At 36.0% G+C, this 25,058-nt stretch overlaps 1 protein-coding gene across 1 annotated transcript in view; it reads left to right on the top strand.

Moving 5' to 3' along the window:
* The window catches only part of RSRC1 (arginine and serine rich coiled-coil 1), a 385,609-nt gene that overhangs the window by 209,222 nt on the left and 151,329 nt on the right, over nucleotides 1-25,058 (top strand). The window contains exon 6 of the mRNA XM_032262404.1: nucleotides 3,038-3,089. Coding sequence (XP_032118295.1) covers nucleotides 3,038-3,089 — 52 coding nt within the window. The remainder of the gene's footprint in view (nucleotides 1-3,037; nucleotides 3,090-25,058) is intronic.

The following is a 25,058-nucleotide window of genomic DNA, read 5'->3' as shown; positions in this document are numbered from 1 at the left end:
ATAAAACTATTTATAAAATACATATTATTTTTAAAAGTTTGATCAATCTAACAGTATATTTATCCCCATAGTTGGAGTTCATCCCTCTATTTTATAAAAAAAAATTTAGCAAGTTGTATCTACACAGGCAAATGTTTTTAGAATCAAATTTCATTTACTGGGTAAATATGTTATTTTGGACATTTTTTTCTAAACAGAATCAAAACTCTATATGTATTTATTATCGGTGTGTATTAATTGATTTTATTTCCCGAGTATTCTAGTGGTTTAGTTAGGATGGTCCTGAGATTTGGAGCCAGAGTCTTAGTTTTAGTTCCTCATTTATAAGTGATGTAAATTATTAAACTGCTGTCATTTTCTGGTTTTCTTTGTCTTTGAAATATGAATCCTGTATTATAAATTGTTGGAGTTATTAGTGAAAAATAAATACATCGTAACAGGTGTATTTATTATAAACATACGCCATTTAGAATTTTTCCTAGCTGGGCATAGTAGCTCACATTTGTAATCCTAGTACTTTGGGAGGCCAAAGTGGGAGGATTGCTTGAGGCCAGGAGTTGGAGACCAGCCTGGACAGCATGGTTAGACATCAACTCTGTGAAACAACAGAAAAAAGGAGCTGGATGTGGTGGTGTACACTGATAGTCCTAGCTACTCAGGGAGCTGAGGCAGGAAGATTACTTGAGCCCACGAGTTGAACATTGCAGTAAGCCATGATCACACTACTGTGCTTTAGCCTGGGCAACAGAGTGAGACGCTGTCTCTTACAAAAAAAAAAAAAAAAAAGGAAAAGAATCTTCTTTCCTTAGGAATAGTAGTCACCATATCTTCAAGATAATGAGAGGAAGAGATCTATAGAGGGAGATTTCATGGGGTACAAGACTTGGACAATATTGCTATTAATGTTTTATTGAATGTTGGGTACACGTTATTATGCATATTTTTTCTATATCTTAAACATTTCTTAATTGTTAAAAAAATCTTTCCTTATGAAATACAAAAAAAAAAAAAAATCCCTTTCTCATGAAATAACCGATAAAGTATCTAGGATTTTTCTATCAAAGGACACTACTTACAAGGATATTAACATGCATGTTTCCTAATTCTTCACTTGCTTAGGATCTGCTTGAATCTGGCCCATAAAAGTATTGTATTTATCCCCACAGTTCCGTATTGGTTTTCATGGTGACTTAAATGCTTGTGAAAAAGTAACAAATTTCATAACTCTGGGCTTGCGTTTCTGCGTGACAGCAATCAGTTGGTGCTCGATATCAGCTGCTTCCTTTAGTTGGGGCATGTGCTAGACAGTTCTCCACACTCACTGTGCTTTCTGATACTTATGTCAAATGTCATTTGCCATTTATCATAAATGTTTGCTTCAGTGGCTTGTTACCTTTAGACATTTTAATTTTTGACTGTTATATTCAGTAGATATCACAATCTTCCATTGATATTTTGCTTTGATATTTTAATTTGATGTCATATATTTCCAATACTTTAGAACTTAATAAGCATGCTCATATACATTTTCCCTTAAACATATGACATAAAGTATTCTTTATTGGTTGTCATCTCCTCCTTCTCTGAGAACCAGTCAGCCCTTTTGTTTTACCAATTAAATATTTTCAAGTCTGTGTTGTCCTGTTTGACCTTTCTGTTATTGTTCCAGCTCATGCCTTCCTCTCACCTGGAATTCATTACTTGGCACCTAACTGAGCTCCTTGCCTCTAGACACATTCCTTTCCATTTATCCTCAAACATATTGCTAGAGTGATATATCAAAGTGCAGATCTGATCACATCACCCCTTTGTTTAAGATTTTTCTAAGTCTCTTCATCTTCTGTGGCAGGGGTTGGCAAACTTTTTCTTTAAGGTTCAGATAGATATTTTAGGCTCTGCTGGTCCTAAGATTCCTGCTTCAAATAATCAACTCCTGTTGTTGAGTTGATCACAAAAGCCACCGTAGGCAGTATGTAAACAAATGGCATAGCCCATGTCCCAGAAAACTTATTTACAAAGCCAGGCCACTGGTCCAGGGCTATAGTTTCTTAATCCCTGTTCTGTGATATAAAAGGTTCTTCCAGTCTCCTCACTTGTATCATCTCCCACTCTTCCATCTTGTTTCCTATAGGTCTTTCAGAAGGACGATTCAAATTCTTAAACTTTTCTGAGCATAGCATCTTCTTCCTATATCCAATTGTTTAATTCTTTTATTCAGGTTGGGTTTCTTTTTACAAATAGCAAAATATTCTAATGTATCACATAAATTATTAATTTTGAAATGATTTTCATATATAAAATCGGGTTATTTTATTTATTGCAGACATCTTTATAAATATATGAAGTGAAGTCTCAAGTATGGACAATAGTTTTTTTTAACAGGTTTTTAGTAAAAAGTCATAACCCTGACAAATTAATGTTATTTTGTTGTTGTTTAATATAAATCTCAGCATGCAGTCACTGGTAGGAAATTAGTTTAGTTTCATTGTTATCAACTGTATTGAATTAAGGTTCACTGAAAGAACAATTTTAGGATAGTTCATAGGAACTAGAAGTTCATAAATATAAGCCACATTGTAAACTATCTTTATCACAACTACTCCTTTAAATTCCAGTTAGGAAAGCAGAAAATATTTGGTTTTAGAGTCTGACTTGCCTGAAATATTGGGCTTGAAGGTTGCTATTTAAATTCTCATATATTGCTTGCCTGTTTCTATATGCAAAGAAGTAACACAACTTGAGAATATGTTCTTAAATGTGTGTGCTTTGCCTTGTTAGTAATTTCAGTCAATTATGTTGTTGCTGATTGGTACAATGTTGGATAGTAAGCAAAACTTTTTACAGAAGAAAAAAGCAGTTTATCATTCTTGCGTCGTATATGCAAATGCAAGATGTGATGTATTTTAATATCAGTTATGTTAAAGCTCTCTAAATTTTCTAATATTGGCATACAAATGCATTAATTTAAAGCTCCATCTATTAAAACTGATCTGTAAATCTCTTCTATAGTTTTTTTTTTTTTCTTTTTCTTTTTTAGCCGCCGGCTGAACAGGCCAAAGCCAGACTGCAGCTGGTTCTTGAAGCTGCTGGTAAGTGTTAATACTTAACTTTCATTAAATGAAGAAGTGACAAGTACACCCTAGGCTGGTAGCATGCTTAGAGGTGAGTCAAAAGAAAAACTATTTTTATATTTCCTCACAAATTTATCAAATCTAGATTATATGTATAGCAATATATTATCTGAAATATTTATTGCTGCAGTATAATGCTAAGTATAATGCTAACAGGTCGTTCTTTACCTTTTCATTTATAAAATTGGCTTCAGTTTTAGTTTTATATTTTGATGAAGCCCAATTTATTAATTTGTCTTTTATATACTGTGCTTTTGGTGACATGTTTAAGAATTCTTTGACTAGCCCTAGATTATGATTTTTTTCTTACATTACTTCTTCTGAAAGAAACATTAAAAGGGAGGAGTTAGTCTTAAATGTAAAGTGCAAAACCATAAAATAAAAGTTTTATGGTTTTATCAACTGTGTTGAGTCAACGTTCACTGAAAAAACAATTTTAGGACAGTTCATAGAACTGGAAGCATATTAGCCACATTACATCCTATCTTCATCACAATTGTTTCTTTAAATTCCAGTTAGGAGATGAATTCAGAGAAATAAAAGTTTCATGGTTTTACACTTTACATTAAGACTAGCTCCTCTATTTTAATTTTTTTAATAAGATGTAATGTTTAGGTTGAGATTTTCCTAGTTCTAAGGAAAATGAGATCAGTGTCATTTAGTAATTTCCCCAGTTACATTGAACTCACTGGACTGTATGTTCTTGATATCATGTATTCTTAAAGTACTGTATGTTTTATTTCTCAGTGGTACTGTAATTCTGTGACTTTGTTCTTAGATATCATGTTCAGTTGCATATAGACATTAAATACTTTACTTTTTAAAAAATTAAGATCTATATTTTCTGAGTACTGATATTTTACTTTTAATCTTAATGTGCTCTTCAAAAATGTATATAACTTAGTCAAACAATAAGTTGTAATGGGTAGTAAAATAGTCCCCTCTTATATATGGTGGATATCTCCCAAGCATCCACTTGATGTCTCAAACCCTGGGTACTACAAAACCCTGTATCTATTTCTATATCTATATATCTAATCTATATCTAGATACACACACACATACACACTATATTTTTTCTTATACATACATACCTATGATAAAGTTTACTTTATAAATTAGGTAAGAGATTAACAATGATAATAAAATGGAAAAATTATAATATGCCTTGGTAAATATAAATGTGGTTTCTTTCTCTCGCTCTCAAGATATCTTGTACTGTAATCACCTATTATTGAACCACGGTTGACCACAGGTAACTGAAACCACAGAAAATGACACTGCAACTGCAGATAATGCGGGACTACTATACATGTTTCTAAAAATTATTTACTGTAAAGAACTCATAATTTCTAGCTGGAAAAATGAGAATTCTATTTTAACATCAAAAGTAATTTTAGACCACCAAATGATAGTAGTTATATTTTTAGGATTCATTGATAAGAAAATATACATGTGCATATTGATTCAAGGATCTCTCGCATTAGCTCTTTGTATTCTCATTTAAAGTGTCCACAGTCTAAAGATTGGGAACTCCAGTATGAATGATATATACTAGCTTCCTGAATTACTTACTATGTAATTATAAAGATTGGCAAATGTTTTAGTTTTGATGAAGTGTCCCTATACTACTCCTTATTACTCTAAAAATCATTTATACTTTATGTTTTTACCTTACTCATTTTATCTTTATGTAGAAAACATTACTTACTAAAATTTTGTTGCCAATGGTTTTTTATATTTTCACTCAAATATACTGTAGGATAAATCTAATTAATCTATAATTCACATAATATGTATGGCATTTTGCTTTGAAAAAATATTTCCAGCTCATAATTTGAGTATTGGTAAATTCTTGCTTTGAAGGAAAGTATTTATGTTGCCTAGCTCAGAAAACATTAGTTTCCATTAATACAATTTTAAATAATTTTATTTCATAGACTTTTTCAGTTTTAAAAAAATATTTAGCATGATGTTAATAAGTACATTCGAAAACAGATCTGATACTCCAGACCTCACAGCGTATAACTTGCCTATATCCATCTGAGTTATCATCCCTCACTTTTAACGTTAATGTTCTGAATTGTATATAAGGATAAAGAACTAGATTTTATGAATTTGAGAAACATCCAAAATTATGACATTTTCAAGTTAAAAAAATTTATTTTGGCCTAGATTAGCAAAGGATAGACTTTAGCTAAATGTTCAGTTTTTTAAGTCACTCTTTCTTATTATTTATGTTGTCCAACTTTTCCTTCCTACCAATAACACTGTAATGATCATCCTCTTCTACATTGTGTTAGTCATATTTTTTTTTTTTGGGGGGGTATTTGCTACTATAGAAATGAATTTATGAGGTTAGAGGGTATTAACATTTTAGGTTGGTCCAAAAGTAATTGCTTTTTTTTAGCACAACCACAGTTAGTTTTGCACAAATTTAATAGAATGGCTTTTTGTACATTTTTGCTGAATTGTTTTATAAAAGCTTTGTGCTACTTTTCGTTGCCACTGGCTAAATAATCATTTTGCTAGAATTTTTTTGATGCCTGTTCTGTGAATATATTGCTGTATAATATAACATATTATACCTTTTTGAAAACAACTATCCAGTATTGTTTTTAATGAGAACTTGTGGCTTGGTAGAGGGGAATAGGTGGCTTGGGATAGGTAGGGAAAGAGTACATAAGCAACTTACTGTCGAGGTTCTAGTTCTCTTTTTGGTGATGAATTTTAAGTTGTTCATTATATTATTAAAAATAAGCAAATAAGAAGAACTTGAGACCTATCTGGTAAGTTTTGCAATCCAACCTAGTCTCAAGGTTGAGATAAATGGATAGGGAAGTCTAGTAGTACTCATTGTCACATTGGAGTTCACTTAGGTTCCTAAGAAAAACAGCTTGATTTGGGGGCCTTAAAAGTGGGCATAGGCAAAGACTTTGGGCCTTAAGCTAGATTCTTGAGGCAGAGTTAATTTTAACTTTACAAGCAGCATAATTTGATAGATAAGGTTCATATGTAGAAATCCTACTGATTAGACTTAGTTGTTTACTCCAGCTCCAAGTTAACTATTGCATTGTAATTGATTATATTAGTAAACATTAATAATGTTGTTGGTTTGGAATTAAAATCTGTTTGGAATATTTAGCCATGACTTTTAGTGGTGTGATTCTGAAAGACATAAAAAGGACTAAAAAGGGCCGGGCGCAGTGGCTCAAGCCTGTAATCCCAGCACTTTGGGAGGCCGAGGCGGGTGGATCACGAGGTCAAGAGATCGAGACCATCCTGGTCAACACGGTGAAACCCCGTCTCTACTAAAAATACAAAAAATTAGCTGGGCATGGTGGTGCGTGCCTGTAATCCCAGCTACTCAGGAGGCTGAGGCAGGAGAATTGCCTGAACCCAGGAGGCGGAGGTTGCGGTGAGCCGAGATCGCACCATTGCACTCCAGCCTGGGTAACATGAGTGAAACTCCATCTCAAAAAAATAAAAAAAAAAAAAGGGACTAAAATAAGATTAAACAAAATGTATAGGGTGTTATGATTATTTTAACAAACATAAATTTGAGTCTGAGATTTTATTTGAGTTAGAATCATATTTTATATGTGCTAAACTATTACATATTTGTACTTTGGTTCAAAACCTTGAAAGTTTTATCTTTGACTCTTTTATAGGCATTAATGCACTTAGACTTAACATTCTGATTTTGAATTTTTTTTAAATTTATCCCTTTATTGTCTCTCCCACTGCCATCTCCTTAGTCTAAATGCCAAACATTTCACTCAAGGATTATTCCATTACCTCCTAATTGGGTTCCTGCTTCAATTCTATTACTTCTCTAGAGAGACACTAATGAATAGTGGAAAGATCCTAAGCCTGCCATCACCACTTGTTCTGTAACTTTGAGCAGTTTAATGTTTATTGTTTAGCCAGAACAGAGGTTTTTTTTTTTTTAAATCAAATATGACAGATACGTTTTTTTCTAGTTCATTGAGATGAAATTTACATAACATAAAATTAATCATAATTGTTTAAAGTGAACAATTCAGTGGCATTCAGTACATTCACAGTGTTGTGGAACCACCAACTCTGTCTGGTTCTAAACATTTCCATCACTCCAGAGTGAAACCCCTTACCTACTAGCAGTTTCTCCCCATTTTCCTTTCCCCCAAGACCTTGACAACCACCAATCTCCCTCTGTCTCTGTCTATTCTGGATATTTCATATAAATGGAATCATATAATATGTCACCTTGTGTGTCTGGCTTCTTTCATTTAATATGTTTTGAAGTTATAGACAAATAGTATGTCAGTACTTCATACCTTTTTCATTGCTAAATAATATGTTTTATATACACATACACAACTTGTTTATCCACTGATGGAAATTTGGGCTGTTTCTACCTTTGGTCTGTTGTGAGTACATTTGAATATGTGTGTGTATATACTTGTTTGAGTACCTGTTTGGTGGTTTTTAAGGTGTATACCTAGGAGGGTGATTCTGGGGTTACTTGGTAATTCTATGTTTAATTTTCTAAGAAACCACAAAACATTTTCCATAGCAGCTGAACCATTTTACTTTCGCACCTATAGCAGTATATGAAACAGTTCCCTATTGCCTCGACTACACCATATCACACATTTAAGTTACCTGTTTGAATCTGTTTGTATTTGGGGGCTTCTCTTTACCATAATTTCTTTATCTGTAAGAGGGAAAGATAATAACTACCATGTCAGCTGTTGTGAAAATAATAACACATGAAATACCTAGCCCAGAGCCTGAAAAGTGATAGCCACCAGAAAATGTGTATTTCATCTTGACTTTTGTGGACACCACTGCTAGATGATTCTTTCTTGGTGTTATGGGATCTTTAGGGCATTGCTTTTCTGGCTGGAAAACTCTCTGTGGTTGCTGCAGTGGAACAGGCAGCTCCAGGTACCAGCGCGGGCACCAGCTCTCTTAGAGGCTGCAGCTGGATCAGGCACACTGCAAGCAGCTTCCATAGCTGGCATCAGGGAACACAGTGGCACCTAGAAGCTTGAAGATGCCAGGAACTGCAGGGCCCCAAAGAGGGAGTCACAGTCCTGGCTCGGGGAGCTTCTGGGTCTGAGTTTCCCAGAGGGCCACAGGTCTTTTCTCCTTCTCTTTGCCTGCAACGTGGTGAGCAAGCAGCATGTCTCATCCCTGTTTGTGTTATAGCTCTTTTAGCCTCCCTACTCATTGGGTCCTGAGCTCTTGTATCTGGGGACTTCTCTTTACCATAATTTCTTTATCCGTAAGAGGGAAAGATAATAACTACTATGTTGGGCTGTTGTGAAAATATTCTTCCTACAATCAGGAAGAACGAGGTACCCAGATAAGAAGCTACCCTCTCTGCTACTGGTTATGTTGTGGTATGCAGCTCTCCACAGAGAAAAGGATGAGTGGATGGCTCCTCTCTGCAGGCAGGTCGTTCCATCATGTCTGCAGCTCTCAGCAGAGAGGAAGCCCTAGAGTGGGCAGCTCCTGTCTGCAGGCAGGTCCTCCCCTTGTCTCTGCAACTCTCAGCAGTGAAGGTAGCTTCTCTCTACAGCTGGTCCTCCCATCTTCTCTCCATCCTCTGTTCTGCTCTGGCTGAACCTGGGGCTTTTATGGGCCTTAGAAGGGGAGGAAGCACACACCAGTTGGTCTGTGGACAGGCATGGGCAGGCCCAGAAAAGGCACAAGTCCCTACTCTGGTCTGTGGGACTGGCAGCCCAACAGCCAGCCTTCAGGCCATCCCTGGACTAAGGTAGGGCCTCACTGGGGACCTATCCCCTTCTGCCCAGGAGAACTTCTGCCTCCTGCCACCATCCATGACACCCAGGCTGCTTGCAACAAGGGGCACCTGCAGGCCAGCACCCAGCAACCCTCAACCCTCTGCCTTCAGCTTCCTCCTCAACTTGTTCTGGTCATCGCCCAAAGTCTACAGGGAGCTGAGGCGGCAGAGGGCTGGTATATCCGTGCTGCCCACTGCGTGTGGCGTGTACATACCCGGCTGGGTTGACAGTTCCTGGACCCGCCCTGAGATCAGAGCAGGTACCAGGAGTGGAAAGAGGCCAGGCAGCAGGAACGGGCACCCTTAAGCCTGCAAGGGTGAGGCAGAGTTTTTCCTAGGCCCTCAAGAGTACGAGAGACCTGGGTTCACAGTCCCAATTTGGGGGCTACAGCCATGCTCATGAGGGCAGTGCTGCTGCCTGCTCCTGGCCTCTGCTGGCTCTGTGGAGTATGCAGCTCCAGCTGTGCCCCCTTGCAGCCTAGGGTGGGGACTCCAGGTCCTCACTGGGCCCAGGCTGGTGACTGGGGCAGAGAGATGTCTCTGCAAGCTCCCGCTTTGGCCCCGGCTCTCAGGGGTGGCCCAGAGTTCCCCCTCGCCCATCTAGTAGCTCTTCTTAGTTGGTGGCGGGGTGGGGGATTGCTAGAGCATCTCCCAGACTGTGCCTGGCCGTTGGGAATGTCGGGCCTGACAGTCACCCAAATGTGGGGCAGATCCTGGGGACATAGCCCCAGGCGGCCCTCATCAGAGCCTTCTCCCAAGATGTAGGAACCCAGTGCCCTCAGCAGGGCGGCCGTGCTGCTGGCCAGGTCCTTGAAGTGGGCGCTGCTGGCCCCCAAAAACATGGCCCCAGCTCTGCCTCCTTCCCTGCAACCTCTGCAGCAGCAGTGGGCAAGAGCAGCAACATGGTGCCAGGGTCCAGAGCCACAGAGGCTCCTGGCCTAGGGGCGGGTCTCAACCAGCCATAGGAGGGTGGAGGCAGCACAGCTGGCTGCCTTGGGGACACAGGGCACAGGGGACCCACTGCTGCTTTTGCTGCTCCCTCAGCCTTTTATATAATTATTACTGTGCTTTTTTTTTTCCATTGGTCTTTTCCACATCCTTTTTCTTGTCTATGAATGCCTTCTTTCTTTCTTTTTCCCTCCCCAAACACTTCAAGACCCTTCTAAAACAAGATTTCCACATGATTTCCCTATTTTAGTACCTAATCTTTCTCTCCCCCTTTGAATTCTTTTAGACACATCTGCACACCAGTTATATTGATATTTATTCATACAGTGCTGATATTAATATTTAGTTGTTTCATGAATTTATACTTATTTTTTTCAATGAAATAAACTTCCTATGGTCAGGAACTATATATTTAGCCAGGCATGGTAGCTCCCTCCTGTAATCCTAGCACTTGTGGAGGCTAAGATGGGAGGATTACTCAAGCCCAGGAGTTTGAGACTAGCCTGGGCAACATGGTAAAACTCTGTATCTAAAAAAATACAAAACTTAGCGAGGCATGGTGTCACATGCTTCTAGTCCTAGCCTCTTGGGAGGCTAAGGTGGGACAGTTGCTTGTGCCCAAGAAGTCGAGGGCTTAGTGAGCCGTGATTGCGCCACTGCACTCCAGTGTGGGTGACAGAGTAAGATCCTGTCTCCAAAAAAAAAACATATTTCCCAGCAGTTTTAATAACACCTATAGTAGCACTACACCAGAATTGTTAATATTTGGTGAGTCATTGTAGAGAAAAGAATCTAGATATCTGAAAATCCTTTAGATGCTGGTGTGCTCATTTTAACTGCTGTGTGATAGATTTTATAATAAATATACTGTGATGTTACCCAGCTTCAAAAGCAGAAGATATATAACTTAACTTTTTACAGTTAAACTTTAAGATAGCACTTGACAGAAAAGACAGTTAAACATGATTATTACATGGGGGATGGGGGAAGACAGGAAGTTTAGGTAAAGACGCCTTTGTCTCCACCACTTTTGTTCTTGCCTTTGTCTGTCTTGATAGCCCCATTCCAAACATTATCTGGATTTTCTGCAAAAATGTATTATCATCCTCTCCCAAATGTGTTTATGAGTCTAAAGAATTTGGAAGAGAGATTTTGCCAAAACATATTTTTTATCAGTATGGGAAGACAATACCTGTAACACAATTTTCGTTGAAGCCTCCTCAATATTTTACTCTTAATAGAATTGACACATGCACCTTTAGAATTATATTTCTAATGTTAGAATAAAAGGTAATAATTTCTTTTGGTGCGTATGTGGTAAAACAACATCAGAAAATCTCTGTGTAACAGTATTTAGCTTTCTGCATAATATCTACAACCTTTTGTATTGTACCTTATAGTTTTCAAAGCACTTTAATAAATCCTTATCTTTTGACTCATATCACTGCATGGAGAGATAATTAAGTCCATTTTACAAATATCCTGAAAGCTTAAGTGATGCATAAAAAATTACAGAGCTAAAAAGTGACAGAACCAGGACTCAACTCCAGTGATTTCTGACTTTCCATCTACTTCCTTTTTATTTCCTCTTTCTCCTACTCCCCCTCTTCGTTCCCCTCCTCCCCCTCTCCTCTTCCTCCTTTTTTTTCTTCTTTCTTCTTCTTCATCATCGTCTTCTTCTTCTTCGTCTTCATCTTCTTCTTCATCTTTGTCTTTTTCGTCTTCTTCGTCTTGCTCTGTCACCCAGGCTGGAATGCAGTGGCGTGAGCTTGGCTCACCACAACCTCCATATCCCATATTCCCAGGTTCAAAAGATTCTCCTGCCTCAGCCTCCCAAGTAGCTGGGATTACAAGTGTGCGCCACCACACCCAGCTAATTTTTTGTATTTTTGGCGGAGAGAGGCTTTTGCCATGTTGGCCAAGCTGGTCTCAAACTCCTAGCCTCAAGTGATCCACCCGCCTCAGCCTCCCAAAGTGGTGGGACTACAGGCATGAGCCACCCCGCCTGACCCTCAAATTACTTCTAATTCATAAGTTAAATACCTGAGTTATGTTGGGCATAAAGAAAGATAATAGATAATATTACAAAATGTATAACCTTATTCTATAAGACTTCATTCTACAATTATTTTATGATAAAATAATTCCTTTCCTCAAGTAAGCCTTTGGTTCTGAGGTAAGTTTTCCTTTTTCTTTTTTTTTTTTTAATATTTTATTGCACTTTAGGTTCTGGGATACATGTGAAGAACATGCAGGATTGTTGCATAGGTACATATATGGCAATGTGGTTTGCTGCCTCCATCCCCGTCACCTATATCTGTCATTTCTCCCCATGTTATCGCTCCCCAACTCCCTACCCTTCTGCTGTCCCTCCCCTAGTCCCGTCCCCCAAACAGATGCCAGTGTGTGATGCTCCCCTCCCTGTGTCCATGTGTTCTCATTGTTCAAAACCCGCCTATGAGTGAGAACATGCAGTGTTTAATTTTCTGTTCTGTGTCAGTTTGCTGAGAATGATGGTTTCCAGGTTCATCCATGTCCCTACAAAGGACACGAGCTCATCGTTTTTTATGGCTGCATAGTATTCCATGGTGTACATGTGCCACACTGTATCATAGATGGGCATTTGGGTTGGTTCCAGGTCTTTGCTATTGTAAACAGTGCTGCAGTGAACATACGTGTGCCTGTGTCTTTATAATAGAACGATTTATAATCCTTTGGATATATATCCAGTAATGGGATTGCTGGGTCAATCAGAATTTCTATTTCTAGGTCCTTGAGGAATCGCCACACTGACTTCCACAATGGTTCTTATTTCTCCACATCCTCTCCAGCATCTGTTATTTTCTGACTTTTTAATGATTGCCATTCTAACTGGTGTGAGATGGGATCTCATTGTAGTTTTGATTTGCATTTCTCTAATGACTAGTGATGATGAGGTTTTTTTCATGTTTGTTGACTGCATAAATGTCTTCTTTTGAGAAGTGTCTGTTCGTATCCCTCACCCACTTTTTGATGGGGTTGGTTTTATTTCTTGTAAATTTAAGTTCGTTGTAGATTCTGGATATTAGCCCTTTGTCAGATGGGTAGGTTGCAAAAATTTTCTCCCCTTCTGTAGGTTGCCTGTTCACTCTGATAATAGTTTCTTCTGCAGTGCAGAAGCTCTTTAGTTTAATTAGATCCCATTTGTTATTTTGGCTTTTGTTGCCACGGCTTTGGTGTTTTAGTCATGAAGTCTTTGCTCATGCCTGTGTCCTGAATGGTATTGCCTATGTTTTCTTCTAGGGTTTTTATGGTTTTAGGTCTTCCATTTAAGTCTTTAATCCATCTTGAGTTAACTTTTGTATAAGGTGTAAGGAAGGGACCCAGTTTCAGCTTTCCACAAATGGCTAGCCAGTTTTCCCAACACCATTTATTAAATATGGAATCCTTTCCCCATTGCTTGTTTTTGTCAGGTTTGTCAAAGATCAGATGGTTGTGAATGTGTTGCATTATCTCTGACCCCTCTGTTCTGTTCCATTGGTCTGTATATCTGTTTTGGTACCAGAACTATGCTGTTTTTGTTATGGTAGCCTTATAGTATAGTTTGAAGTCAGGAAGCATGATGCCTCCAGCTTTATTCTTTTTGCTTAGGATTGTCTTGGCTATATGGGCTCTTTTTTTTGGTTCCATATGAAATTTAAAGTATAATTCTGTGAAGAAAGTCAATGGTAGCTTGATGGGGGTAGCATTGAATCTATATATTACTTTGGGCTGTATGGCCATTTTCACAATATTGATTCTTCCCGTCCGTGAGCATGAAATATTTTTCCGTTTGTTTGTGTCCTCTCTTATTTCCTTGAGCAGTAGTTTGTAATTTTTCTTGAAGAGGTCCTTCACATCCCTTGTAAGTGATATTCCTAGGTATTTTATTCTCTTTGTAGCAATTGTGAATGGGAGTTCACTCATAATTTGGCTGTTTGTCTATTATTGATGTATAGGAATGCTTGTGATTTTTGCACATTGATTTTGTATCCTGAGACTTTGCTGAAGTTGCTTATCAGCTTAAAGAGATTTGGGGCTTAGATGCTGGGGTTTTCCAAATATAGAATCATGTCATCTGCAAACAGAGACAATTTGACTTCCTCTCTTCCTATTTGAATACCCTTTATTTCTTTCTCCAGCCTGATTGCCCTGGCCAGAACTTCCAATATTATGTTGAATAGAAGTGGTGAGAGAGGGCATTCTTGTCTTTTGCCAATTTTCAAAGGGAATGTTTCCAACTTTTGCCCATTCAGTATGATGTTGGCTGTGGGTTTGTCATAAATAGCTCTTATTATTTTGCAATATGTTTCATCAATACCTACTTTATTGAGAGTTGCTAGCATGAAGGGATGTTGAATTTTATCAAAGGCCTTTTCTGCATCTGTTGAGATAATCATGTGGTTTTTGTTATTAGGTCTGTTAATATGATGGATTACATATATTGATTTGCATATGTCGAACCAGCCTTGCATCCCAGGGATGAAGCTGACTTCATCATAGTGGATAAGCTTTTTAATGTGCTGCTGGATTTCGTTTGCCAATATTTCATTGAGAATTTTTGCATTGATGTTTATCAGGGATATTGGCCTGAAATTTTCTTTTTTTGTTGTGTCTCTGCCAAGTTTTGGTATCAGGATGATGCGGCCTCAGAAAATGAGTTAGCTAGGAGTATGTCTTTTTCAAGAATAGTGCTTTTAAACAAAGCCTTAAATTGTTCAATTGACTTGGACATTGGTTAAAGCTTTTTTTTTCCAATCAAATATAGTTTGTGAAAACTTCAAAAATTCTATGTCAAATTAATAGCTTTGATGTAAATCAAATTACTAATGTTAATTTAACTTCCGGTTTCTATCAAAGAATGTGATTTTTAGCTTTTTGTTAATCCAAAATGATAAAATTGGTATATCCTAAAGAGCATTTCTAAATAAATTGCTTTATTTAAAAACTATAAGTTGTTTGTTTTAACATCAGCTGCACATTTATATTTGAGTGGCCATTATTTACTCTAATGATGTTTAATAGGAAAAAAAAGCCATTAGCTAGATTCTGACAATATCACAGTAACTTGCCATGTTTGAGCAGATGTTAAGCAGACAGTAGTTGAATGTTAATTTTGTGAGGGTGATATGTTTAAGCCTAGCTGAAGTATGTTGCATGTGGGCTTTCTAGACTCGAGTACAATGCTGGATCTCTGGGGAGAATTTTAAAGCTAAACCTCTTTCTTTTGGGTCCTCTATATGGACTCTCTCAAGTCAGTATAAAGCAGATCATCCCTAGGCTAAAGCCCTTCAGCTTTTGTTATTGGGCTCTGTAGACCTGTAATTAGGCCTCCTGGCAGGCCTTGCAGGCCAGTTAATGGTCATATGGAGTTTCTGTGAGGCAGACTGGCTTTGTATAAATCCTGGGTAGGAATACGTTTATGGGTCACTTCCTACCAGGACCATGCTTTGTCCTTATGCCCTGCGGGCTGACAAGAGAGCAGGTTCCCTTGACCATGGACTGTTCAATGTGCAACTCAAAATCTACTCCACTAATCCCCAGTGTAAACAGAGGATTTAGAAGGGCTTCTGTCACTTACAGTTGCCAATTCACTTGGGTGTCTGTGAATTTGTTTTCCCTGACTTCATTATTGAAAGACTGACAAGTGTATAAGATTTGGATGCTTGTTTATGTATTAGATACATGGGTTTTTTCCAGTGGTTTAAAAATCATTATAACGAATTTATCTATTGTAAAATTATATAATGAGTTGTTTAGAATTAATTACTCTTTAATGTCTTTAAATTTAAGTCATGAAAATATTTGCACTGATAAGTCAGCCTTTTCTTATAGGAGAAATTAGAGATCTGTTTTTTTTGGATAAGGGTAAAATAATATTTTGTAAATACATTTAGCAAACTAATTAATTTGAATTTCAAATAAGTCAAATAATTAATGAAATAAAAATATAGTCTTTATACATTTTATATCAAGTAAAAATTTTACTTTAGTGTAACAGCTTTTGAAAAGAATATCAGATCATTTTATAAAATGCTTAATAAAAATATGATTCATAAAGTATTTAAAATGAGTGCCATTTATTGAGCATCTACTATGTGGTAAGTAATTTATATACATTTTCACATATTTTAAATAATTGATCCATGTTCCCTAGCCATGCAAAATATTTGGAGTTTAAGAAAATTATAATTGAATTTTCATATTTTCACTTTATTTCATCTTTTTTTATTATAATTTTCTCTGTTGCTCAGATTATATTAGGATTCAATTCTAAAATATGTGCACATTGCAAAGAAGGAACTGTCACCTGTCTTCCTATGAATCATTGTTTCTTTTAGGGGAAAATGATGAATACTTTCCCAGGTCTCATCTAGTAAATCATTGCTTAGTATTTTGCATTTTGTGATGTAAAAATGGTTCATGACAGATGTGGCTGAAAAGACCACATACGTAGACTGTATGATTTTAGTCTGGTGGAACTAATAGGATCACTCATTACATTTTAGGCCCTGGGGTTTCTTTTTTCTTCCATAATAAATTTTTTTTAAAAAAACTGTTTAAATAGACTGGCCCTTCACATGTGTGAGTACAGCATCTTCTCCTAAATTTAGAAAGAATAGATGGCAACAAATAATCCTTTCTCTTCCAGAAAATTTTTAAAATGTTTATTTAGTGTTAACTATTATTTTTTAATTGCCTTGTCATCCTATAAAAGCGAAGATTTTGTTCTATTTCTGTAAAGGATTTCTTTCAATTTTGTTTAGCAAAACTAGAAAATATATTTTTTAGAGATTCAAGACCTGTGAGTTAAATTGAGTTATATATTAGTAAAAACAAGTTTTGCAAATGTTCAAATAATTCCTGGCAACAAAAAGACATACAATAGAAAGTTTTGTTGTTCACTTACAACTAGGAGAATAATAGTGTAACTTGTCTTTTTTCCTTTTTAAAAATAAATACATGGTGAATTTATTGAAATGGAAGTAACATTTGTGTTGTAATTTAGAATTTTTTAAAAGCTCCTGAACAGTGTGAAGAATTTTGTCCTATTTTGGTTTTACCAAAAGTTAATATTTATATTGAAAATATTATGTACATCGTATCACTAGTAGTGGTATTATCTCTGGATAGTGGGATTTAAGGTTATGAAAAATTTGTTTTTGCTTGTCTTTATTTTCTTATCTTTGGCTATGAAGAGAACTGAAGAGGTCTGGCATAGGTTTAATTTAAACATGATAAAATTCCCCAATGTTTAGTATAAAATTGGAAATTTTGACAAATGTATGCAGCTGTGTCACTTTGATCAAAAATTTTGGCAAAGAACATTTACATTACTCCAGAAGGTTTCTTTGTTCTCATTTGAAGTCAGTTCTCTCTCCCTATTCCTGGACCTTAGTAACCACTAATCTGCTTTCTGTCACTAGAGTTTTGCTATTTTTAGAATGCATTGTAAATGGAATCTTATAGTATGTAGTGTTTTGTGTCTGTAGTCTTTCACTTGCTGTATTGCTTTTTGGATTTGTTCGTGTCATTGTAAGCATTAATTTTTTTTACTGCTGAATAGTATTTCATTGTCTGGCTATACCAGTTTGTTTATTCATTCAGCAATTGGTGGACACAAATAGATTGTTTTCAGTTTATGCTTTTTAATGAGTAAAGCTTACATGGATATTTGTGTACAAGTCTGTTGGAATACATGTTTTTATTTCTTTTGAGTTGTCACTCAGGAAAGGGATTGCTAAGGAAGAAGAATGGAGTTGGAATTACTTAGGTTATATGGTAAGTGGAGCTTTAACTTTATAAGTCGCTGCCAAAATTTTATCCAAATTGATTATGCCATTTTGTATTTTCACAAGCAATGTATGAAAGTTTGCTTCATTTGTTCCATATTCTTGACGTTACTTGGTGGTATTGGCTTTTTTCTGTTTAATTTTAGCCATTCTATTGAGTGTGTTGTACTTCATTTACTTTAATGTGGCTTTCTGTGATGACTAATGCTGTTGAGCATCTTTTCATGCAATCATTTATCATCTGTATACTTTTGTGAAGTATCTCCTCATATCTTTTGCCTGTTTTTAAAAGAAATTATATTACTGAGTTGCAGTTATTTATATAATTCTAAATACAAGTCAGTTATACAGTCCATAAATATTTTCTCCCAGTCTGTGTCTTGTCTATTTTCTTAACAAGTTTTTTGAAATTAATAATTTGTATACAGCAAAATGCACCATTTTTAGTGACAGTTCTTTAATTTTTGACAAATGCAAAGTCAGCTAACACCTCAAAATCAATTGTAGAACAATCCTATCATTCCCCCATACCTCTTTTTTGTGAACCCATTACTCCTGACTCCTATCGAGAAACCACTGATCTATTTTTTTTGTCCTTACACTTGAATTTTTCCAAAATGTCATGTAAATGGACTCATAATACATAGCCTTTGATAATGGATATCTCTGATGCATGATACTAGGTCAAGAGACTTTCTTGACCTAGTATCATGCATTAGAGATTTATCCATGTTGTTGTATGTATCAGCAGCTTATTTTTTTATCTTTTTTTTTTTTTTTAAAGTTCTGGGGTATATGTGCAGACTGTGCAGGTTTGTTACATAGATGTACATATACCATGATGGTTTGCTGCACCCATGAACCCATCATCTACATTAGGTATTTCTCCTAATGCTATCCTTCCCCTAGCCCCCCACCCCCAGCATGCCCCAATATGTGATATTCCCCTTCCTGTGTCCATGTTTTCTCACTGTTCACCTCCCACTTATGAGTGAGAACATGTAGTGTTTGGTTTTCTGTTCCTCTGTTAGTTTGCTGAGAATAATGGTTTCTAGTTTCATCCATGTCCCTGCAAAGGACGTGAACTCATTCTTCTTTATAGCTGTATAGTATTCCATGATGTATATGTGCCACATTTTCTTTATCCAGTCTATCATTGATGGGCATTTGGGTTTGTTCCAAGTCTTTGCCATTGTGAACAGTGCCACAATAAACATATGTGTGCATGTGTCTTCATAGTAGAATGATTTATAATCCTTTGGGTATATACGGAGTAATGGGATTGCTGGGTAAAATGATATTTCTAGTTCTAGATCCTTGAGGAATTGCCACACTGTCTTCCATAATTGTTGAACTAATTTACACTCCCTCCAGCAGTGTAAAAGTGTTCCTATTTCTCCACATCCTCTCCAGCATCTGTTATTGTCTGACTTTTTAATGATCGCCATTCTAACTGTCATGAGATGGTATCTCATTGTAGTTTGAATTTGCATTTCTCTAATGACTAGTGATTATGAGGTTTTTTTTTCATATGTTTGTTGACTGCATAAATGTCTTCTTTTGAGAATTGTCTGTTCATATCCCTCACCCACTTTTTGATGGGGTTGGTTTTTTCTTGTAAATTTGTTTAAGTTCTTTGTAGATTCTGGATATTAGCCCTTTGTCAGATGCATAGTTTGCAGAAATTTTCTCCCCTTCTATAGGTTGCCCGTTCACTCTGATAATAGTTTCTTATGCTGTGCAGAAGCACTTTAGTTTAATTAGATCCCATTTGTTATTTTGGCTTTTGTTGCCATTGCTTTGTTGTTTTAGTCATGAAGTCTTTGCTCATGCCTATGTCCTGAATGGTATTGACTAGAATTTCTTCTAGGGTTTTTATGGTTTTAGGTTCCCGTTGCTGAGTTTTGAGCGTTATGTATATTCTGAATAAAAGCTCATGATCAAAATGTTATTTACAAATTTTTCAACAGTTTGTGGCATGTTTTCATTTTCTTAACAGTATCTTTTGAAGAGCAGTTCTTAATCATGATGAAGTCTAATTTATCAGTTTTTTGTATGTATTGTATTTTAAATGTCATATTTAGAAATTTTTGCCCAACCAGAGAAGTCAATGACTTGGTCCTATGTTTTCTTCTAGAGTTTTTATAGTTTAGTTTCTATGACCCATTTTAAATTAATGTTCATATGTGGTGAAGCATAGATTGTGGTTCTTTGCTTTGCAGGATATCTTATTGTCCCAGTGCTATTTGTTTAAAATACGTTTTTCTTCCACCAAATTACCTTTGTACCTTTGCAAAGTATCAGTTCACCACATATAAATAGGTCTATTCTGAATTCTCTATTCTGTTCCATTGATCTATCTGTTCTTTTACCCAATACCATACTGCCTTGATCACTGTAGTGCCCTATTAAGTTTGGTAATTAGTGAGTTCTCTGACTTTGTTTTTCTTTTTCAGAATGCTTTAGCTCTTCTAATTCTTTACCTTTTTGATATACATTTTAGAACCACCTTATTGATTACTGTTTTTAAAAATCCAATAAATTGAATTAAAACTGACTCGGCTTTAAATTTTTTTTTAATTTTAAATTCAACTGGAATTTTGATTAGAGTTGCATCAACTTTATAGATTAATTTGGGCAGAATTGACATCTTAACATATTAAGTATTTCACTATTTGGACATGGTATAGCTGTCCATTTATTCAGTTCTATGCTTTCTTTTATCAGAGATTTGTAGCTTTCAGCTCATAAATCTTTCATATATTTGTTAAATTTATTCCTAAATATTTCATATTCTGGGCATTATTATAAATAGTAGGTTTTTGTTTCAGTTTTAATTTCCAATTCATTGTTGGTATATAGAAATACAATTCTGTTCTGAATAATTTACTTGTTTTCTGCAATTTTGTCAAATTCACTTAGACATTATTAATTTTTTAAAAATTCATTGGGATTTTTCTTTTTTTGGCTTTTTAAAAAATTTAAGTTCTGGGATGGAATTTTTCTACATAAACAATGATGTCATATGTAAATAGAGAAAACTTTATTTTCAAAACTGGTTACCTTTATTTCTTATTCTTACCTTATTACTGTAGCTATACTCTCCAGCTCAATTTTGAATAAAAGTAGTAAGAGTGAATACCCTTCATTTATTTCTCATCTGAAAGAGAAAGCATTCAGTCTTTCACCATTAAGCAAGATGTTAACTGTAGGGTTCACAGATGACTTTTTTGAGGTTGAGGATATTTTCCTCTATTCTTATTTTGCTTCATATCCTTGTAAAGAATGAATATTTTATTTTGTCATGTGCCTTTTCTGTATCTATATAGATGATCATATGTATTTTTTTTCTTTATACTATTGATACATTGCATTTCATTGGCTGATATTCAAATGTTAAACTAATCTTACATTCCCGGGAGAAACACCATTTGGGCATGATATACTTCTTTTTGTATATTTTTGGATTCAATTTTCTAAAAATTTTTTTGTATATATTATAGCTTAAATTCATAGCAATTATAAAGGCTTCATTAGAACCATTTATATACATAATTCCTTACAGATAAGGTCTGTCTGTCAACTTTATATTCCCTTATAACTAACATGGTACTCTGGTATTAGAAGCTTTTATTGTCATTTGTTGAATAAATGAATATCACCTGTAGCCTATGTGAATGTGCATTTAAATACCATTGGAGTTAAATTCTAAACTAGGAGTTAAAAGTAAGCGTGGCTTTTGCTTGCAGAAAGTGGAGAATGTGTTGTTCCATAATAATTTCTACAGTTTTTCAATAAGCAGCACTTTGCCTTATTGTTAGTAATCATTTTGAGAGTAATAATGGGGGATATATCCCTAATACTTTATGTTTACCATTTTCATGTTCCTATAATTGAAAATATTGAACCAACTTTATTATATGCACATTGATAATTACTGTTTTTTTTAAATACAAGGGGGAAAACAGATTATTATAGTACTGTAATGGATTGGATTTTTTTTCCTTCAATTCCGAATGAGTGGGGACTTTATTGCCTGTACCCCAAATTTAGCTCACCTCAGTTGCTCCTATTTATATGTAATGCAATTCACAAACTATTCTAAACCAGTGAAGTTGACTTTTCATATAGGACTGTGATATAATTTAGAATTTAAGCTAGATAAATTAATACAGGAACAGAGATATAGAGTGAGACAAAAAGAAAATGAGAGGAGAGGAGAGGAAGTCTGGATTGCTCTTTTGTATGTTTCTTCCTCACCTCTCCTTCCTTAATTGGGAAGGAAAATTTATCCCCAGGCATTTAGACCTGTGATATTTAACCAAGTAAAATAGACATACTTTTTCCGTATAGCAAACCCTGAGAAAAGATTTATCAGACTCTGTGATGGGAAACTTATACATACAAAAACTTCCAGAATAGCTTTCCCATATCTGTACAGTACATTTAATATATTCAGTCCTTCTACAAGATACATCATCAAAAGTATTTGATTTAAGAACCTTATACATGTCTAATGTTTTCAGAAAGTTTTTATAAGTATGCCAATGATATATGCTCATAAAAGGTAATTTTGAATTAAAATAAGGAATTTAGAATTTAATACTTTTTAAATTTTTTAAATACTTTGTATGTAGTCGTTCCTATGGTATACTTCCTGGAAGGAATATGTTAAATGGAATCTACTACTGTCACATGAAGAATTGTAAGGAATTTATAGGGTTTAACATATTCCGTTTAAGTGTACTTTTTATAGGCTCTAAGTTATTTGATATGAAGTAATTAATTCCTTCTGTTGTAACTCTCAAGTAAAACTTGAAATGGTCATTATTTCTCAGTTTTGCATAGTAATTTGGAAAGGTTGCTAAGGCCTTGGTATTTTAAAAATTGTTTTAAAAAGAGGACTTTTTAATTATTGTCATTCTAAAGACATTATGAAACTGTATGAAACTGTTAACCAAAGACCTTAAAAAGTAAATCGGATTAGCAAATTATTATTATTATTATTATTATTATTATTATTAACTTATTTTTTGAGACAGAGTCTCACTCTGTTGTCTAGGCCGGAGTGCAGTGGCATGATCATAGAGTTTTATTCAGTCGACCAGGCTGGAGTGCAGTGATGCGATCTTGGCTCACTGCAACCTCTGCCTCCTGGGTTCAAGTGATTCTTCTGCCTCAGCTTCCCAAGTAGCTGGGATTAAAGTCACCTGCCACCACACCTGGCTAATTTTTTGTATTTTTAGTAGAGACAGGGTTTCACCATGTTGGCCAGGCTGGCCTCAAACTCCTGACCTAAAGTGATCTGCCCACCTCGGCCTCCCAAAGTGCTGGGATTACAGGTGTAAAACCACTGCACCCGGCCTGGTATTCCTTTATAGCAAGACAAAATGGACTGATACAGTCATCTTCATTTTTCCCTCCCAGTTTTTTTCTCTGAGTTTTCAGGTTGAATCATCTCTATCGCTCTGTTTTATCAATGTTCATGTTCACAGATCCTGCCATTTCAATTTAGTGGATTTTAAAATTTCTAACATTTTTCAGTTCTAAAATTATTGTTTTGTTCTTTTTTATATTTTATTTTTCTCAGCTGAGGTTTTCAATTTTTATGTACCTTATTGATCATCGTTATAATGGGTGTTTTATTCTCATGCTGGGTGGGACCTAAAAAATGGCCGTTTAAAAATCTTTACTGTTAATTTCAACATCTCGAGTTCTTTCAAGGTCGGTTGCCGTTGATTGTCTTTTCCTTTGACACTGAGTACAATTTTCCTTGTCCTTTAGATGTTGAATGATTGCTTGACTGTATCTTAAACATTGTGAATATTTGGTTGTAAATATTTTGCATTCTATTTTATTCCTCTGAAGAGCATTATTGTTTTTTGTTTTAGCAGGCAGTTTACTTGGATATACCCAAATTGTAAATACTTTCACCTATGGTTGGCAACAGCTGAAATATCAACTTAATTAATTTTACCTCATCTTCAAACCACGAGTATGTCCTGAACAGGAGTAGTTCAGCAGTCGGCAGAATTTACAAAGAATCAGGTCTCCCTTTCTCTGATACTCTCTTTTCTAGGATTCCTCCTTACTTCCAGTGACTGGGCTGGCCTGGGGTGGTTCCCTCTGGTTCTCAGGCCAAAAGACCACAGGGTTTTCTCAGCAATTCAGCCATGTCATACCAAAACCATGACCTACCCTTAGGTCAAAACCTCAAATGCAGTGAACTACCACCATGCCTGTCCTTTTCTTCCAACTTTCACCTTCCCTCCAAAATCTGTGTTTATTCACTCTTCAGAGATTTTAAATGGTCACTGATTCCACTGTTTCTCCCAGACCTCACAGTTGATCTATGAGCAACTCCTGGGATCTGTGCCATTAAAACATATGTACAATCCTCATTCTCATTGCCTTTCCTACCACTTAACTAGACCAAGTCATCACCATCTCTCACCTAAATTTTTGCAATAGCTTCTCTGTTAGTTACCCAATTACCACTAGCTCCATTATATTTTAACATGGCAACCAGAATGAGTGGTCCTTTTAAAAACCTTGATCAGAAATACCACTCTTATACTCTAATGCCTACTCCAGAGAAAAAGCCAAAGTCATCCAATGGCTTATAAAGTCCTTAAGAATCTGATGAGCTTTTTTTTTTTTTTTTTTTTTTTTTTTTTCCATTTCATCTCCCATTCTCCTCACTCAATCATATTCACCTTAGCATTCCTTAGTCTCAACAGACAGCTTCCCTTCGAGGCTTTAATGTTGCCCATTCCTTCTGCCTGGACACACTTCCCCAAAGTAGGTATAGTACCTAGCTTACTCCCTTGCCTCCTTCAGCTCATTACTCAGATGTCATCTAGCCGAACTGAACCTCCCCCTTACGCGCGCGCGCGTGCACACACACACACACACACCCTCCCTCCCTCTTGTCCCGTTTGCTTGCTTCAGTTTTCTGTTTTACCGCTGCTTCCATCTCTAATTTGTTTATTATTTATTTTATTATACTTTAAGTTCTGGGGTACATGTACAGAACGTGCAGGTTTGTTACATAGGTGTACATGTGCCATGGTGGTTTGCCACACCCATCAACCCATCATCTACATTAGGTATTTCTCCTAATGCTATCCCTCCCGTAGACCCCCAACCCCCAACACACCCCAGTGTGTGATGTTCCCTCCCTGTGTCCATGTGTTTTCACTGTTCAACTCCCACTTATAAGTGAGAACATGTAGTGTTTGGTTTTCTGTTCTTGTGTTAGTTTGCTGAGAATGATGGTTTCCAGTTTCATCCATGTTCCTGCAAAGCACATGAACTCATCCTTCTTTATGGCTGTATCGTATTCCATGGTATATATGTGCCACATTTTCTTTA

This window comes from Sapajus apella, unplaced genomic scaffold (genome assembly GCF_009761245.1).
Source record: "Sapajus apella isolate SASKATOON/1434 unplaced genomic scaffold, GSC_monkey_1.0 scaffold4, whole genome shotgun sequence".
In the NCBI taxonomy this organism is placed as follows: Eukaryota; Metazoa; Chordata; class Mammalia; order Primates; family Cebidae; genus Sapajus; species Sapajus apella.
This window is presented reverse-complemented; position numbering and strand designations above follow the sequence as displayed.